A 20,808-nucleotide genomic window follows, 5' to 3' on the forward strand; every position below is an offset into this window, starting at 1 on the left:
TACCTAAATGCCGGTATTGCAGATGCTTCAACAGTTTACTTTATTTGCAGAAAATTACATTATGACATCGATTGGCAATCCCTGACGATTTTAAGTATTTTTAATAAAAGTCATAAAAGAAAAAAAACCATTTAAAACAATATCATTTAATTTTTATTCCCACAGAAAAAGCTATAAATCAATCAGTGGTTTTTATTTTATTTAGATAAATACTTGGCAATGTCAACGAATTTATTGTGTAAGTGTAGGTTAATAAAACGTATGAATTAAAATAGGTAGTAAATTTAAGTAGGTATCTAATATAAACTTCAGCTATCAAGTCGATTCGCTCGTTTTGTTCGCAGTCTTGACGAAAACGTGTACCTATCTACCTATGTACCTATAGGTATCAACCAATCCACCTATTTTTGAAGTTATACTTCTTTAGGCGCGTTTGGAAAATCAGATCAGAGTGTATTTTTGGCGTGTGACATGTAACACATAATTTATTTTTTCACACAAAAATAAACGCACTCGATTGGATTCGATCCACCGATTGTTCGGTTATCAGCCGAACGCACTACCATTACGCCACAGTATGATTCTCCAATCGTGACGATTATACAGTATAATATTATAGTTTAGAATTGTTCCGTTGCCTAGGCAGCGAATTTATTATTGTCGGCCATTTGCAAGTCCTTACGTAAACAAACTATTAAACGTCATAGTGGCAGTTGTTACTTTAAAAATATAAGCAACGATAAATAATTATAAGTATAATTTAGTAATATAAGTTAAAGTGTATAGAAATAAGCCAACAGCCTTCAAATAAGCGGCCCCTTTTCTTGAGTGTGTAATTTAACAAGATAATTAAGAGCTAGTCGAAGAATCTAGTTTATCACAAGTTTTGTTTTTGTTTTGTTACGCCAAAGAAGTATAACTTCTAACGCGCGTACGTAGGTACACACACCAATTTTTTTAAAGACCGCGTATGCTCAATTTACCCACGCAATTGACCAAACTCTTACGCTAAAAAACACTTAGAATTTAATAGATGGTTTAGAATTTGTAAATATAAAAATATTATGAATGAAATATGCGTAGATTATTCGTTTAGACAACTTTAAAAAAAATATCCTATCTATCTATCTATAGCAGAGGGGGGGAAACTGCGGCCCGCGGGCCGCATGTGGCCCGCCGGGTATTTTTTTGCGGCCCGCCATCATTAGTTGTACTTCTGATTACGAATAACTTTTTTATAATTAAAAAAAAATAATATTGATATAGATTAAAATTTGTTTAGCAATAGTACGCGATCCATTTTCAATAGATATTGATAGTGTACCGACAGAGCTACAACTTGAGATTATTGATCTGCAGTTTGACACTGATTTAAGAGAATTGCATCGTCGTGAAGAAATCTCCAAATTTTACAATGCCCACAAATTCAGACAAATTCGACCAACTTAAAGATTATGCAAGAAAAATGTTCGTTATTTTTGGATCAACCTATACATGTGAACAAACATTTTCGATCATGAACCTCAATAAAAATTCTTAACGATCAAATATCTCCGATGCCCATTTACAAGCAGTTTTGAGAATATCAACGACAAAATTAACACCTGAATATAAAAAAATGTACAGCAGTTTCATTCTTCCCATTAATTTTTTTGAAATGTTTATTTTTCGTGATAATAAATAGTGTATATCTAAAAATGGTATTTTACTTGCGGCCCGCCGCTCATTTTGAATTCTTGAATTTGGCCCTCCATCCAAAAAGTTTGCCCCCCCCCCTGATCTATAGGATAAATTTAATGAATAGTTATTATAAAATGGTCTACCGGGTAAGCAAAAACATATTTTTTACTTATAATAATTTAGTCTAATAACGTAGTTACAAAAACTATCTTAAAGGAAAAGAAATGTAGGTAGGTAGGTACATGGCCCCCACATCCCGAAGCGGGCAGGCCCCCAGGCTAAGATCTTTGGCGGGCACCCTACTTATCGCTAAGGTTAAAGGCAATGTGATGATCTATAGTTATTTATTCCAAATGGTGTTCGAGGTAAAATTAAGGGTATTTTTAGCGATTTTTTGTATTTTTAATACACCCACTTTTATGTTGATATGCACAATTATGAACATGTCAAATATCGACAATAATCAAAAATTGTAAGTATGGCAAAACCACATACTATTAAATGTTGGTATGCTTGAAGTGAAACAACGCCGCAGGCGACATTTTTTTTACTATTAATGCATGTTTGTGATGTGTGTTTATCTCACTTGGCTGGTCGATCTCTCACGCCAGGCTAGAGCCCTTGTGGTAGCCAGGACCTATCTAGACACTTTTGACGTCATAAACAGGCGGATTGACCAGCCAAGTGAAATAATCTCACATCACAAAATTACACTAATAGTAAAAAAATCTTGTTTGTTGGTATTCGACAACTCCATAATTGAAGTGGGTGTATTAAAAAATACAAAAAAATCGCTATAAAATAACCTAAATTTTACCTCTGACCACTATTTGGAATACACAACTGTAGATCGTCACACTGCCTTTAACCTTAGCGATAGGTAGGGGGTCCCACCGAAGATTCTAGCCTGACGGCCCGCTTCAAGATGTGGGGGCCATGGGTAGGTACCTACTTACACAATTGACATAAAAGGGTACCATTGATTAGGTAAATAAAGTGACTGGCAACTTCTTTAAAGAAATTATAATAATTATCGTAAAATTTAATGAGGTTGCCAGCAACTTGTTGCCAATGTGGACACGGCATAATGGGTAGCTTATAAGTTAATCATGCTGGGAAGACAGCGAGCGATAACTGTGAGCAATCTCATTAAATGCGTACTGAACGCGGCGTCAAACGACCGAAAATAAATAGGCGGCCAGGTGCGAGCGCGATGTCAGTTGGGCAATTAGTGCGTAAGTGGTGAGGGACACCTGGAAGAAGGATTTCAAGATCGCAATAATAATAATGAGAAATGAATGGATGACAAATTTAATATGTATTCTACAAGTGAATTAATATGTCGTTTTATATTATTAGATGATTCAGACATTCATTTTATATCGCTTTATGATAGTGGCTTCATTTATTAATCATTAATTCATTAGTGTTAGTTACAAACAATTGGGTGGTAATCAAATCATATGAAACTACAAACATTATTTTATTTGTCCAACCGCCTACCGCCACCGGAATGAGTCTATTATATCGCCAGGTGTGAAAATTGTTAAGCGATTTTATATTTGGTAAGATAGGTACCTACTTAATCAAAGTATTTTTTATATAATCTAGCGCCAGATGCATAATAGGTATAGTACTGTATACCAACTGTATTACTGTACTAAAGTTTAGGCGGCCGAAATCTACATTGAATGAATAGTAGCAGAATTACGAAGCGCGAGCGATAGAAAGCAGGATAGACAGGGGAGGGGTATGAGGGGACGGATTTAACCAGTTATGGGCCCTACTCGCACCATCGATTGGGGCCTCCCATAGAAAAAAAATGTATCTTTTATTTCCTTTCCCTTTGATGATCACTAAACTTAGCCTGCTCGCACATTTAGGCCCGTTTCAGACGGGACACCGGTGTCGCGCTCGATATAATATAGGAGGCATTTGTATTCGAATAAAGGGGCCTTTGTATTATGTTTATGAACGCCCCAGAGCTAATGAGTCAACGCGTGTCCGGTACACTTTTCCGTCGGCCGCTACATTCTCAAGCCGCCGATACACTTGTTTTTATTACCGCAGCCAGTTTTATGTTCTAATTTATAACGCAAAATTATGCGTTGACTCATTAGATCTGGGGTGTTCATAAACATAATACAAAGGCCCCTTTATTCGAATACACAGGCCTACTATAATATTATATCGAGCGCGACACAGGTGTCCCGTCTGAAACGGGCCTTAAACTCGCCACGTCTGCGACACAACCATAAATGAAACCTTGTAAGGAATGTCGCATTCATGTTGCATAACCGGGCGCGCACATAAGAGCCTAGCGACAGTGACGATTTCAATTCCACAAAAATGCCAGCAGACGCCGTAACAGTGATTATTGTATTTAGCGCAGAAATCTTCTAAAATGGTCTCTCCTTGTATAATCATACATGCACGTATCTCTTGGACGAAGTAAATATTGGTGCATTCGTCTGTCATTTGGACGGATATACGGCGACCGGTGAAGTTTGAATTAAAATGGCCTAATATTAGCGGTTTGCGCAACTGCATGCAACACGGGCAGCGAGCGATTTGCAGCGCGAGTCGGGTGAAATGTGTTGTTAGCGATACCAGATATTTTTTTCAAACTAAAATGTCTAATTCCATCAATGTATTATAGACATATTCGACATGTTGCCGACCGAGCGAGTTTAGATGTACGAGTCGGCTTACATCCTTCGCCAACAATCTCCTTCCATCCATAGCAACCATGCGCTGATACTAAGTATCATTATTATACTTATTTTGATTTATTTAAGACGATACATGATACATCAGTGAAACGGCAAATAATTTTCAACTATAGGCGCGACGAAATTTTGGACTCGCTGGCATTCTGAGAGCGAAGTCGAGGTGTGAATACGTCAATTTGTTTCGTGATGGCGACGGGGGTATTAATTCTTAAATCGTGTGAAGATGACTAAAAACGTTACCCATTTACTTGAAAAAGAAAACATGTCAATGAATATATTATTATTGTTACTAATAGAACAATAAACAGAACATTTAATGGACGCATGTTGGATTTATATGACAAATTATATTTCGTTCGGCATGCGTCATTTGCATCCGCGACCCGCAATCCGCGCATCGCCTAGCCACGATCTTTTTACACCATGATTGCCTCAACTGAGCTATAGACTTCATAAGTCGGGGAGCACCCTGGAACAAGGCGTGCATTTTTTCATTCAACGATGACTGTGTTTTTTTTTAGTTTAAATGTATCTTTATCAAATTATTTACTCCTATAATATATTTTTTCATTATATATAATCAGAAAGAGTAAAATGTAAAAATTTAATAGGAAATGAGTTTATTATTAATTAACAAACAGGTATAAATTTCACCATTATGTAGATACCTACGTATGGCATAGATTCCCGATTTTTGTGATTGTTTTTCTTAATATTATATTTTTGTACATTTGGCTGCCCATCTATGTAGAATAATTTGTAGGTACCTACGGTTTGTTGAAAGATATTCGCATTAGGTAGGTATATTGTGAATGTTTTGTGTTGAAACGATTAATGCATGGAGAAATAAAACAAAACCATCATAACAGATTTAAGTTTCATGGCAATATCTACACATTGAATAATTTATGGAATTCATTCATTACATCTTATATTGAATTATAGTTAAGATTCTTGCAGTTTTTGGCAAATGGGGCGATAATAAATATATTCATAGGTACCTTCTTAATATACATACATAATGATTATTTTGTAATATGTAGATAGATACCTACTTAATAAGTTAATAATTACGGTATCTAGGTTATTGTTATTCATGGGTTACTCAGAACTGTTATTCAGAAGGAATACTCTGGCAAACAAATCCTACTACGGTTTACAGAGACACTTCAGATCAAGACTCCTCTCAAAGAAAACTAAGATAAAGTTATACAAAACCCTCATTAGACCCATAATAATCTATGAGTCGGAATGCTGGGCTTTATCAAAAAAAGATGAGAGGAAGCTGGATATCTTTGAAAGAAAGATATTAGGAAGAGTATGTGAGGAGGATGGCACGTGGCGAGGAAAGTACAACCATGAACTATATGCGTTGTATGAAGATCCCCCTGTAGTCTCACACGTGAAAGTGGAGCGACTTCGTTGGGCAGGCCATGTCTCAAGAATGGAAGACACCCAACCACCAAAGAGACTTCTCTTCAACAGAACATAAGGGAAAAGGAGGGTCGGGTGACCTACACTGCGGTGGCTGGACTGTATAGAAAGACATACAGCATCCCTGAGATTAAGGCGGTGGAGGGAGCTTGCGGCAGTGGAGACGTTTCCTGGAGGCAGCCAAGACTCACATTGGGTTGTAGTGCCGATGATGATGGGTGTCGAACACGATGGTCGAGCGGCTTGCGCGTCGGCTTATAATATCGTGACTCACAGTAGGTGTTGTCACTATTGTGTTTCAAGTGTTTCAACATGTGCTTCGAGTCAGAGTATGGACCTAATAGGTTGAGCAAGTGGCTAACAACCATTTCTCATAAAACAAAATCTGTTACCTAAAACAAATCACTTTTTGGAGGCCGATATTATTGATCCTATTTGGATCGGACTTGGTTAAAAGAAGAAGAGAAGAATTTCATATTACCTAATTACTTTTTGGATGTAAGCACATTCCGGTAAGTATAGGTAGGTATAGGTACCTGCCTAAAAATGAATCCTAAAATCTATTAAGAGGACCTGTCTAGTTGTCCATTAAGTATCTTATCCTAAAGATTCTGTGTCGATAGCTAGGTAGGTAATTCAGTGGCGAAGGGTGGAGGTAGGCTGTTAAGATCTGCCATAAATGCTGCACACTATACTTTGTATAGAATTACATCAAAATAAGACTACACTTGTCTTCATAGATGGTGTTGTTTTTGAAATTCAATTAAACCCTGCGAAAGCCAACCCATAATAGATAATAGTCCAAAAATACTTGTCTATCTATAGAAGATCTAAAATTATGCAATTACATCATACATAACTTTGAATATTTTATAGATAGAATTATATTTTTTTATCTATTACTTATAGTTTGATTTAGGCAGGACTTAATGAATTTAAAAAAATTAACCAACAATATCTGTAATAATTATGTACAACAAAAACAAATAAGTATGAATGAAAAACTGAACACAATTTTGTCGTATCGCCCAAAATATAGCAAATCTATTATGGTTTGGTTAGACAGGGTTTAATTGATTTTTAAAAACTAACCATCATTACCATCTGTAAATAAATTGTAGTCTTAGTTCAATAAAAATAAATACGTAGGTATGTCTAACAAAGTATAATGTCCAGTATTTATGGCGGATCTTAACAGCCTACCTTCAACCTTCGCTACTAGTAGGTATAACTCTTGCCCAACTTTCCATCACTCGACTTCGGCCAAGATCAACTGGCGAGAAATTAATAATATCTTCGTGACTACGTATAACATGGTGACAATAAGTCAACGCTAATCGGCGGGGCATCGTCTTCGCGGCCGCCGCGACGCGTCCCACAGTTTGCGATGTCGTGCGGCTAATTTATGTGACATTTTAAAATGTCAGCGAGGGGGGAGACTCGGCTAACCCAACCGATTTATTTGTATCTAAATTTATTTTGAAGTAATTTGTCGCCTTGCGCTAAGAACATTTCTGAGTTTGAGACATTTTTTCCTGTCTTGTCAGCTGACTCGCTTTCTCCTCAATTAAACGCATATTTTTAAGTTCAGCGGCGCGGCGGCATGGAAATTGAAATCATTCAGGCGAAGTGCAATTACCACTTGGGACATCTGGTGACGGAATGCGAAATTTTATTATCTACAATTCTAAAACCTGGTTGTAACCTACATACCTACATCTACAACAGGGCCGATTATATTCAGGCCGCGGGACTGAATTACGACTTACAATAGTAGTGCTAGTTATTAATGCAATTTGGTACCTAATCTATTCCCAATAAATAAAGATTTTCGATTGCATATTTCGATCAAATTATTTTCATTTATTCGAATATGTAGAGACCCAACAATTTTAACGTGAGGCTATACTTCAGCTGAGGCATGATCCAAAAAGATCGTATCGGATTATGCAAATGACGCGAGCCGAACGAAATATAATTTGTCATAAAAATTCAACATGCGTCCTATTAATGTTATGTTTATTATTATATTCGTAATAATAATAGTATATTCATTTACATGTTTTCTTTTCAAGTACATGCGGAACGTTTTTTAGTCACCTTTACACGATTTAAGAATATATTCCTCCGACGCCATCACAAAACAAATTGACGTGCTCACACCTTGACTGTCAGTCTCCGATTGGCGACGACTGCGAAATTTCGTCCCACCTACTGTTGAAAATTATTTGCCGTTTCGCTTATATATGCTCTTAAGATCGTATGCAAATCGTTAATTTCGAAAATGTAGATAACATCAACAACCTTTAAACTATTAACCAAATTTTATGTAACAAGTATCAGCTTCAAAATTTGGATTTTAAGGGATACATTGATTCCCGAACTGGCAGACACGGACTAGCGAAAAAGGAGGCGCGTAAAGTTGAACAGAAAATGTAACCACTGCATTGCAGTTTGCAAGTGCATATGTTACGCCGAATGTGCGAAATTGAATATTACATGAAATGTGCAAAATTTTGCCTAAATCATGAAAAATGCAAGCCCGTTGCCTTATTCATGAATTATACAAAATATCTGAAGAGTGCGTGAATGCGGCAGTAATTTTTCTGCCTAGTTCATGTATAGGACAAATGAGATAGTAGCGCTACGGTGGTATTTTTTGCAACTAAACTAAATGTATCAAATGCTCTGCATTGGTCAAAATGTACATATATTATCTATGGTCAAAATAGATGATCGCGCTCCGGTGGTGTTTTTTGCAACTAATCAAACTAAACAAATGTGTCAAATGTCATTGATTATAATATAAAAATATACCAATCAATAACTACAATGACGTTCATATCCATTTACTATGCGCAAAAAAATCTAGAACTATAATATGATAACGGAAGAATTTTATTGAAACGTATTTTCGCGATTTGATTCGTGCTTGTGTATCAAACGTGCAATGGTCGATTGAATGTTTGTGATAGTTTGTTGACACTTGATAGCTAACCTCAAAATGGACATTCAGTTGAATAATTTAATTCAGAATTACAAAACCTAACCTAACCTAATAATAATAATATTATATTATGTCCAATTATAACTAATAAAACCATCCGTATTAAATTTACTTCTTCTTCTGTCATGTTGACAGTTCAAGAATTCCATACCCTGACGAATTCATGTACTCAGCAGAAAATTTACCTAATTCATGAATAAGACAACAGGCTTGGCTTTTACATGAATTAGCCAAAATTTTGCACATTTCATGAAATAGTCAATTTCGCACATTCGGTGTGACACATACATAAGTAAGTACGATAGCGCTCGAAATGGAAAAGTTTACGAACCGGAGCGCTCGAAAATTTTCTGAGGATATTAACATGGTTATCAAATTTAATGGGTATTTTATAAACATAAATGTGCTAGGTTTTTTGCTATATGGCATAGGTATCTAGCTCAGACGGTCAAAATATTTTAACCACGAGACGGAGCGATAACTTTACAGATTCCACGAACCGGAACGGCGCTCCGGTGCGCTCCGGACCATTTCGAGCCCTGAGTACATACCTAGTTCATTAAACGGCATACTACAGAATCCGTTTCTTGATGAAAAATACAATGAACTTTTATTGACCACTGAAAAGAGAAAAATTGATAGAATTATCATGCAAACTTCATTGAAACAATAATTTCATAATGAACCCTATTTCAATTTTGGTTGAATCGAAGTGAAGGATATAATACTTTGTCAAACAAAGCGATGCAAGTACTACTGCTGCCATTCGTATCATTATATTTATGGGAAACTTTATTTTCTGCATTATCTGAAATGAAATCCAAATATTGAACCCGTTTAGTAGTAGAAAATGAGCTACGAGTAGCACTCTCCTCAACTTCTCAATGAAAACTAAATTTGATAAACTGTGTACTAATAAACAAGCACATCCATCGCATTAAAATCAAATTCATTTAAAAATTAATATATACATATAACTTATATAATATAGTAAAACCTTATTATTATCCTGTAAATTACGCTTTTCTCATTTTTTTGTATTAATATACTTTAGTCATGACCCCCACAAGGGGGGGCTGACAGGGCTCTAGCCTAGGGGCCCGGTCTCGGGGAGGGTCCGGCGTGGCGGGTCAGTCACATATTTAAGATAAACACACATCACAAATTTGCTCCACAAGAAAGAATTTTACATGAAACCAAAAATGAGGTCGTTAGATGCATTTTGATTGTTTTGTGTTGATACTTGACAACTACATAATTCATGTAGATGTATTAAAACTACGAAAATCCCTAAAAATAAACCGAAGGCCCTTACTTTTAACCTTTAACACCATTTTGAAAACGCTTCTGTTGTGCGTCACACATTAAACTTAGCGATAGGTAGGGGGGGCGCCAAAGATCCTGGCCTGGGGGCCCGTTTTAGGATGTAGGGGCCATGACTTAAGTACTAGGTATATGCTTTACCATTTAAAAACGTGTTTGTACCACTTTATTAAATAAAGAGGGGGGATGCGCCAAGATTAGATTTTTAAAAGGGGGGTAGTAACATATACTTTGGAAACCACTGAATTAATATTTAAATATTATAATTTTACTATGTTTTTTTTAAATTTACCTATCCGGTATTATAATCAAATCGTGGGCGTACAGGCAGAAGTCACTAACTCCAAATACCTACACAGTTCTGAGATAATCAATGTTTTGTGTTTTTTGTGTTCTTAAAATGGTTGTAAAATCTTTGTTTTTAAGTTCTTCATTACTTTTATTTTTTATATGTTCAATAATCTTAAATCGTTACTTATGCCAGTCAAGCAGCATTACTTTTTCTATATAATGACATTAAAATCTCAATTTCGTCAAAACTGGAGTTAGTGACTTCTACCTGTACGCCCACGAAATGGTTTTTTTTATATTATCGTAGTTTTATTATTTATATATTCTTAATTTGGGTGCCAGGCGGAGTTTTCAATAAAAAAAATATACCTATGGTACTTCAGTGTAGTCTGCCGATAATTTTTTTTAAAGATAATACGAAAGTCTTGCACATTCAACGAAACCTCTGAGCCTCTACAAAAATTGCCCCGCTCGTACATCCCTGTTTCATCAGTGATATAAGTAAGTACGTCAAAATATAATTCCGCGTCGTAATATTAAAAGCTTATTCGTTTCATAAAACAATATATTGACAATGCCTGTCTATGTTCATACTGAAAATAATCCAAAACAATAAAAATTTGTATTCATGATGACAATATTCGACGGGTTATTCTCTCCGTTTATATCGAATTATTGTGACTTCGGGCAGTTTATTTGCAAAGAGCTAATTCCGTACCTTTTCTATTTTTGTTTCAGAGCACCACTACCCAGGAAAGTGTTCATCCTGACAACCTGCCATCGTGCAACAGTGGTCATTATGACATCATGAGCTCCAACATGAACCATCCTAGTATTATAATAAACCCTGGTAATTATGACAATTGATGTTTAATAATATGAAGGTAATATGTTTAACATGTGGCCGCGCTACTTAAGCGTTGGGCTATAACGCCGTGGGTCCCAGGTTCGAATCCTGGGTCTAGCAAGTACACGTATCGTTTTTCAATTTATGTGAGTCAGGGTATGGACCTAATAGGTTGAGCAAATGGCTGACATCTATTTTTCGTAAAAAACAAAATCTGTTAATACAAACCTCTACTCTGTGGAGGCCCATAATAATATGATTCTATTAGGATCGGACATGGTCAAAAAAAAAACATGTAGTTAGGTTAGGCACCTGCCAAGATAGAAGATTAGATACAATTCGTTGGTAACCAACCATACTTGGTATTTTGGTAAAATATAAATGAAAAATAGACACAGACGATGTAGGTACCTATGTAATTATTATTTCAATCAAAATAACTTTTACAATAGTATTGCTTCTAGTACATCGACATAGAAAACTAATCGTGCTTACTTACACTGGTGCTACGGATCCATGTCTGACTGCACAACCATCCTTCAGGAATCTTTGCTCCCTGTCTCTCTCTCCAGTCGATGACCCATATTATTAGGGCCCTTCAAATTGTGAGTCCCGAAGCAAACCGCCCTTCCTGCCCCCCCCCCCCCCCATTGATAGTGTGGCCTAAACATATTTGAAACGGTGGTGGCATATCCGAAAAAGGCATTCAGGTCATTATTTTAATATAGGTATCAAGCTTATGTCAACTAGGTTCAAAGTAAGCTTAAAGTTACGGTTTCTTATCTTTGTGTTGCTTTCTTTAAAATGTAAAGTAACTGAATTGTGTTATTGTTGTGTTACAATCTATGATTTATTATCCGGAGAAAGAATTCGTATGCTAAAAACTTGTCGAGGCATGATCCTTGTCGAACCAAAAGACCATTCATCGGTCTTAAGCCAGACAAAAACAAAATTAAACAATCTGAACTAAAACAAAATAAAACAATCTGAACTAAAACAAAATATTATTAATAACATAACACGTCAATACTTTACTCTCTCGATGCCAGGGACGTCCAACCATATTAGGGTATAATATATAGGGCGCATGCAGTATGTAAAAGTGTTGAAAATATTGATATATTGTACTAGACGAGACATACAATTTTATTATTTTTAATTTAATAGTTATATTTCAGTTACTCCAATCACTTTCCACTCTGCATTAACGTATAAGTATCTATAATGTTTTTGCACAATATAACTTAGTACATACCTACCTATAACTCCTATTAGTAGATAGGTATAACAAAATCAGAATTTTTTCGTATTCAATGTAAACTTTGCTGATGAAGTATTATACCTAATTGTTATTTTGGGCCGCGGTTTGTGCATCACTAATTTAGACAGAGAAATTGCAGAAGTATATACTTCTCAGATGAATATTAATTATATTTTTGAACCATTCCTAGTCATTAGCCATGTATTAACGAAGTTTTAAATATTATCTGAAAATATTTTTCAATATAATGAAACAGATAAAAATATAAATTTCAATTAAAATGTATTTTATATATTGTGGACATTACATAATATAAGTTTAAGACGTTCACAACATGATACATAATTTACAAACAAAGAAATATTATTAAAACAGTATTACATAAAAAAGAGATAGATCAGTATTAAGTTATTAAACAGTAGATATGTGTAAATACAAAAAATATTAATTATATAGGTACAAGGAAGTACACGCGGATGAGTTAAGCAGACCCTATTTTAAGAATTTATAAAACAACGTCAACCTATACTCATCGTCATGTAGATGGAATATACCAACATCCGAAGTGATTTGGTTGAACAGAGTTATTGCCCTCCCAATTGGCATCACCAATGGCAGGTTAGTTCTGCTCTTCGGGATAACAAACAACTGATGCTCCCGATTTCTATATTTGCGTCTCCCTTAGAAAGTTTGGGAAGTCAAGTTTTCATCTTGTTGTTTTTAATATTAAGCACGATTCCAGGTTCCCATTAATAAGGCGACTTCTTAATTTACTCTTGATTTCCTCTCATTGAAATCTCTTTACTTACCACAAAACTTGCAATATTAACATTGTTGGAAGATTGTATTCAGTAATTAAAAACAGAACTTGATTTTTCTTGACTATTCTAAAATTCCTCAACTGCTTCCCTTCCTTGCATCACCGACAGGATATTTAATGCTAAATGATGTGACAGGGCGTGTTTAGTTGTAAAGTGTCTCTCCAAATTTGACTTCTCGTTATGCGCCAATTTTTCCCGACAAATAATACAGGTCGGTAGGCCATTTAAGTTTTGAATAAACGCGAAAGTCTCGGTCCATTCAACTTTAAATTCACGGGTTTCGTCTTCCGTTTTTGTTTGCTTCTTCTTTGTAGCCATGTCAAATAGGGCAGGGAGCATTTGTGGCAGAGCCCCACTCAAGGGGCCAAAGAGCCACACGTGGCTCTCGAGCCGCGGTTTGCCGACCACTGTCCTAGAGGATTTCCAACATTTACTTTTCACTATTGAGTTCACATACCTACCATCAATGAACACCACTGGTACCACCAGTTCTCAATAATGCCACCGGCACCGCATTTTGGAAGGCATTGTTCTGATACTTATTATTATTATATACATGGGTGTAACGTATTTACATTATATTGATTTTAGTTGTTATTCAGTTAATTTTAGAGGAAGCAATAAATTAATAACCACGCGCGGTTTAATAAAATAAAAAAATATCGATGTCAAAATTAGGAGTCAACGCTCGGTGCTTGGCGGTCTTACTTAGACGACCATGAAGTTTGTTCTTGGAAAAATATTAAATGCATCCTTTGTTATTAAATGTAGCCTAATAAACGAAGTATGTACATATTCGAAATTTCTGGAAACGATTAAGGCTTTGAAATACGTGGGCACCTAATATAAATAAATTTAGTGATTCTGCCATAGATTAATGAAGAACGAAATCGAAACTATACGATTACAAGCCATTTTATTGCATATTATTATTATGGAAATGTATTACCTACTTATGTCAACGAAAACAGCTTGACAAAATAGAAAAAAAATGATTACAATATATTCGGGAATTGTTGCCGTGTGAGAGGCGCGAATTAAACATTAAGGCTATACCTCAGCTCATGGCCCCCACATCCTGAACCGGGCCCCATGCTGGGATCTTTGGTGGGCCCCCTTACCTATCTCTAAAGATAAAGGCAGTGTGATGCTCTACAGTAGCCTTTTACAAATGGTGTACGCGGTAAAATTAATGTGTATATTTAGTGTTTTGTGTTGTACTTATATTTTAATACTTACATCTATTTGAATTTAGGAATTGTCGAGTGTCGATACACAATAAAATTTTTATCATACAACCATATAATTTTAAGTAAGTAATAGCATTATTGAACGGATAGTGGAAACCCACCCTTTCGAGTAGGTTTGGCGAGTCAACAAAACCGTTGATAAAAGTGTCTTTGCTGGTGGTGGCTACAATTTTTCTACAAGTGTGTCAAATTGTGTGAAAAAAATGAGTCAATCGCGTGTTGGATAAATTAAATAAAAAACCAAAATACTTTTCACATAATGATTACCTAATTATAAGTTTAGCAAAAAAAAATGTAGTAAGTACCTACCTGTGTAGGTATTATTATTTTTTTTACAATTTTGCGTGATATTTGTTGTTTGTCTTGTCAATTTATTGACTTGCGGTTTCTAAGTGAAGAGTTCGAAGATAATTTATTGAAGACTCAGTTGATAAGATAATCTTACACGTTTTCAGTCAAACAAACCATTTCAAATTACTTGAAATTACTAGAAATTGAAATATTTTATGATCCTAAAACATTTTACCATATTAGTTAATGATTTTACCATCGATTTACGTTGAATTTTGTCAAGTGTTATTATAACTGATATTTATTTTTAGAGATGTCGTAGTTTTTTAATTTTTTTTTGCAAATTATATTTGGCCCCTCAGGTTCTTTCTGTCAAGGCCTTTTTTACTGCAGCCAATTAAAGATTCGGTTGGAATATTATATTTGGATATCATATTTATGTATCATTGAACCTAGACACTATCAAATTATTGGATATGTACGATCATTAATTATTCGAGTAGAAGAGAAAGGCGTTGGGATTACATCTTAACTGGTGATGAATAGTAATAAAAACGATGGAGGGTATGTTGCTTCAAAATGAAATATTTAGTTATAGCTCTGAAAGTGTTTTACGTGGTACTGTGAAAATAATAGTAATGGACCTAATGATTAATGAATGAAATTGCTGGTGAATTGAACCAGCTGCGAATCTAAAAATAATCGAGAACTATTGTCGTTCTGCTGAATGATATTTTGATAGTCGAATAAAAGTGTTTAAATCAAAGGCGAGGCACGGCTTGTGTTTTAACCCTCCAGCAGGAAACTCCATTTTGCAATAAATAAACAGCACCTAATTTAATCTCAATACAAAATATCGTTCGATATAACTAACAAAAATAGTCGAACTTATACTTACACGTTCTTATTCATTAGGGAAATCAATGTTTTTTTAAGATTACATATAAAATACAATACAACAATAGCAACAAAGTATATCTACGTACCTACATAATATAAATAAAAATATGATTTTCGAAAGAACGGTACGGTACAAGTCTGTTTATTGGAAGCTGGCGGAAACAGTGGCATTTTTCATAGCCGATTTCAGCAAAATTCATGAATTTAAGAATGATAACCTAGCTCTAGCTCCTAGCTTAACCCAACAGATAATTCAGTATATCGGCTATTTTCAAAATTTGTTTGCCGCTGGCTTCCACTAAATGGACAAGAACCGAAAGAACTTATCATGGGAAAAATAATATTGAAACATTGTTTCTAGTTAATAATAATTAAGTACAAGATGAAAAGAACTTTTTATATACTTACAACGTTTTTAATTTTTCTGTTGAATAATTATTGATATTACCGTTTGAAGTTCGAAGTGACAAGCTATGTTGTGGGCAGGTACTTATAGCTGTATTACCTGAAATATGTGGCCGTATAGCATTGAGATAGAAAATAACGAGTTTTCGTGGATCATTCATTGTAGACAATAAGGTTTCAATTTTATTAGATTCAATAAGGACATTATTATTGATTGGTGTCAAACATCTGATAATAACGTTGTCATTACTTATTATCATATATTTCGTAGGTATGACTTGATACTTACGAGCACCTACTTGCTTACCTACTTTTATATCATTCAGAAATTTATAAAAATAAGTACTTATAGCCTTATAGGTATTTGTTATGAATGTATTTTTAATTTACTTAGGAACCTATTTTCTTCTGTTTTTTGTACCGATATCGGTAGTTTTTATTTACGTATTTATACGTATTTTTAAGTGTATTATGTATTAGAAAAGCATTTGATTTCAATACTACACACATTTATATTTCCAATACAACAGCTCACAATGAACTGTGATACGTCCAATTGCATACTTACAAATTTCCGGACACGGCTTGTTAACCCTATAACTCTATATGTGTATAAAGCGTGTGGTAAGATTTAAAAAAAAAATGTATTCGGTATCAATGTTCAGTTTAGGTATACCCATGGCCCCCACATCCTGAACCGGGCCCCCGGCTAGGATTTTTGGCGGCCCCCCCTACCTATCGCTATAGATAATGGCAGTGTACAGTAGCGTTTTTCAAATGGTGTACGCGGTAAAATTAATGTTTATATTTTAGTGTATTGTTGTATATTTTAATACATCCATTTGAATTATGGAGTTTTCGAGTATCGATACACAATTGAAAATTGTGTCGTACAACCACATAATTTTAAATAATAACATTATCGAAGAGAAATAGCGCTGCAGGCGACTTTTTTATTACTGTTAGATAGAGTTTGTGATGTGTGTTTATATCACTTATCTGGCCGACTCGCCACGCCGGGCCCTTCCTGAGCCCGGGCCCCCAGGCTAGAGCCTCAAAGTCTCAATACCGTAAAGCATGGCCCCCACAAGGGGGGGCTGACAGGGCTTTAGCCTGGGGGCCCGGGCTCTGGAGGGGCCCGGCGTGGCGGGTTGACCAGATAAATGAGATAAACACACAACATAATTTTGCATTAATCGTAAAATAGTCGCCCGCGGCGCTATTATACTTTATGACCGTTATCATTTTAAATTTTATTATGTGATTGTGCAATGTAATTTCTTATTATTATGTGTCGATAGTCGACACTTCCATAGTTACAGTAGATGTATTAAAAATACAAAAAATCGCTAGTAATACGCTGAATGTACCCTAATTTGTCCTAAAACACAATTTGAAAAACGCTAATTTTTAACTTATTATAATTAATATAACCTTAGCGATAGGTAGGGGGCCTGCCAAAGATCCTAGCCTGAGGGCCCGCTTCAGGATGTGGGGGCCATGCCGAAAAGTGACTACTCTACTAATATTGTAAATAATAGTAAACAATTTTCAATATCACCTCTTTTTCTTCCTTGCGGTGCTGCTCGTTCAACGCGTGCGTTCTCAGTTTGTCAGCGTTTGGAGTCACATCGGCTAACCATGCTTGTGCCTGCTCATCATAGTCTATTTTGCAAGACTCTCATATCAGCTGCGGCTTGTTCAGTTACCTTGAAGTCTGTACGTATACGAAAAATTAATATTACCGTTAGAATTATCTATTCTAGATTTACAAAAAAAAGTCTTATATGTAGAAGTTTATTCTGATATAATGTAGATTCATAATAGGTATGTGTGAGATAGCGATGCTACAGGCTTCTTTGAATTCATAGGAAGTTTGAGGAGGGAAATTTCCTAAGTATCCGGTTCCTTTACTTTACTCAGTGTTCCTAAAGTGTGGTACAGGAAGAGTTTGGTGGGGGTACGCGCTGCACCGGGCTTTGGCTGCGCTCCATGCTAGAAGGTTTATCGCATGCGGAAGAAGAGCAATTAATTGTTAGAATTAGCTTCAGACGAATTCTTGAAAAATAAATATAAGGAGTGTACCTACTTTAACATCATTCTGGTTGCGAATGCAACGTGTGCAGGTATATAGTTTTAACAGATAAAGTCCTGAAATACATCTTGCCTTTTCCAATTTCATATCTATGTTAAGTTGCTTTTTCAGCATTTGTAGACATTAAGTCATAAAAAGGAACAGGCTTTTGGATGTGGAAACGCATCTCAGATTAAAATTAACAACCAGGGAACCAAATTATAAGTCAACATAAACAATTTCATTCTTCTCATTGATTATAATGAATGTTATTTATAATAGGTAGGAAGGTATACCTTACTTTTATTTATTTTATTAATATTTTATTATGAATGAATTTTATTTTTCGTTTATTATTATTTTATTTATGGACTAAAAAAGGAAAAAATAAATATATTTTTAACGAGAGGTAGGTACTCAGTGTTACGAAAATTATAGAAGGGATACACAGATGTCGAAAGTTTGGGAAAGTTGAGAAGTTTACTGGATTGTTTGTGTACTTCTATGTCCTGATGTACTTGCGGTGTTGGGCCATCTTGTAAGTAGTGGACAAGACTCCATCAACACATTCGGCTGACGTTACGATCGGCCAACTCACTGTATTTTATAGGAGAGACCGTACTAAAAAAATTGAACGATGTTTTATACCGGTGCGCTGCGCAGTCAGCATTCGAAATGGAAAATTTTACGGACCGGAGCGCTCGATAATTTTCAAAAAATATTAGCATATTATTTACCTATTTTTACGTATTATACACAAATAAGTGAACTAGATTTTTTTGTTACATCCCTAGTTCTCACCTACCTCAGACGGTCAAATGGAATAACAGTGTTTGAACTTGTAGAATGTAAATGTTGTCAGCACCGTAGGATTAAACGGAGGTTACGACACGTCATTAATATTATTTTTTATCACAAAACCAACAAGTTTCGTATTTAAATTTAAATATCATAAAGTAAGTGAATTTAATTATTTTTTAATTTCTTGGCTACGTGTTAAAACTGTGAACTAACATGCTCCTCCCATTTTTAACCACACTTCCATTATAAACTAACACGCTCCTCCCATTTAGTCGACAACAGCGCCCTCCTTCATGTAGCTAAGAAGATGTTGTCGTACTAAGAAGTCGTACGGAGAATTTGAGAAACTGCGAGACCCCTTTTTATTTAGGTTCCTCTTCCGACCAAAAATGCTTACCGAAGAAATCAAGAAATTTCATTTAAAACCAAAGTCAAGGGATTTTTTTACGTTTTTCGAGCATTTTTTTTCAAATCTTCTTATATTGCGAAATTAAAGTACTTTTTACATATTTTTTTCCGATATTCAAAATTATAGTATTTTGGGCGTACCTACTATACCTATTTAATATCGTACATAGTATGCGGACCAAAATTATAGTACAAATACTATAATTATAGTACGGTTGGCAACACTGAACAGATATTAAAAGCAGAGCCCAACCAATAATAATTATTATACGTTTCGTTGTGACGAGGTCTCCATAAAAGAAAATTATTTCTTTGCAGGCAGTTTGTAGGAAACTTTCCGAGTAACGGATGATTTCTTCAAAAGTTGAATTTAATGGAGTAGGTCCCTACCTAATTGCATTAGTGTTTGCACCAGGGAACTCAGAAATAATGGGAACTGAAATACACAACGGGTAAGGCGATAGCAGGTATAACCGACTCGAGTAAGGAAGAATCCGGGTTAAACTTACACACGTGTCTAGAATACGTTTTACGTCTAATACTGAAAACTGCCTCGGTTTATGCATTTACGCTCATTTAATGTTGGTGTATTACACACACTATTGCACGTGCATAATGTGTGCTTCATTTTCGTAGGACACCCACACATTCAAAAACCTGCTTCACCATGCGGTGTATTGAATATAGCGTATCGGTATTCTATTTATTATCTGTTCTGTGGTTTGCACGGATGGGAAATATGGGTTTTGTCCATTGATATACTACTGGATGAACCATATGCTTCTTAAAATGACGCCCGATTTTCAGCGACTCGGCCAGTGTTAAAACTTACTGTTTTAATATCAGCGGACTTAACTCGATATAAGCTCACTTAATATTTGTCTTGAAAACGACCTGGCAATAATTATGAGTAAGCCCGATCTAGCTTGCATCTTACTCTAACTAATAGTCAGCGCATGACGATTTGCTCTGTCCGCTCAGACATGAATTTTTGGTAGCTTGCAAGCTTTGGGTTAGGGTCACTATTCCAAGAACGCAAATTTAGTTTTACAGCCAGGACAATACGGGTGAAATTTGGGAATCCATGTTAACGGTCTTAACGCATTATACCTACAAGGAAATATTATTAGACGATATTCGTAATATCTTCTTTTGTGGTACATTTTTAAAATGACACTTGTATGGGATTGGGAACTCCTCATCTAGTAGTATATCAATGGTTTTGTCTCGTCTGACAATACAAAATAATTACACACTGCTGCATGCATCGCCAAGCAAAACTT

At 35.4% G+C, this 20,808-nt stretch overlaps 1 protein-coding gene across 1 annotated transcript in view; it reads left to right on the plus strand.

Annotated features, from left to right (window-relative positions):
• The window catches only part of LOC147079602 (uncharacterized), a 222,328-nt gene that overhangs the window by 57,298 nt on the left and 144,222 nt on the right, over window positions 1-20,808 (plus strand). Inside the window, exon 3 of the mRNA XM_085942398.1 lies at window positions 11,206-11,317. Coding sequence (XP_085798524.1) covers window positions 11,206-11,317 — 112 coding nt within the window. The remainder of the gene's footprint in view (window positions 1-11,205; window positions 11,318-20,808) is intronic.

Source organism: Rhyacophila brunnea, unplaced genomic scaffold (assembly GCF_057557595.1).
Source record: "Rhyacophila brunnea isolate RB1 unplaced genomic scaffold, BYU_Rbru_1.0 scaffold_1, whole genome shotgun sequence".
Lineage (NCBI taxonomy): Eukaryota > Metazoa > Arthropoda > Insecta > Trichoptera > Rhyacophilidae > Rhyacophila > Rhyacophila brunnea.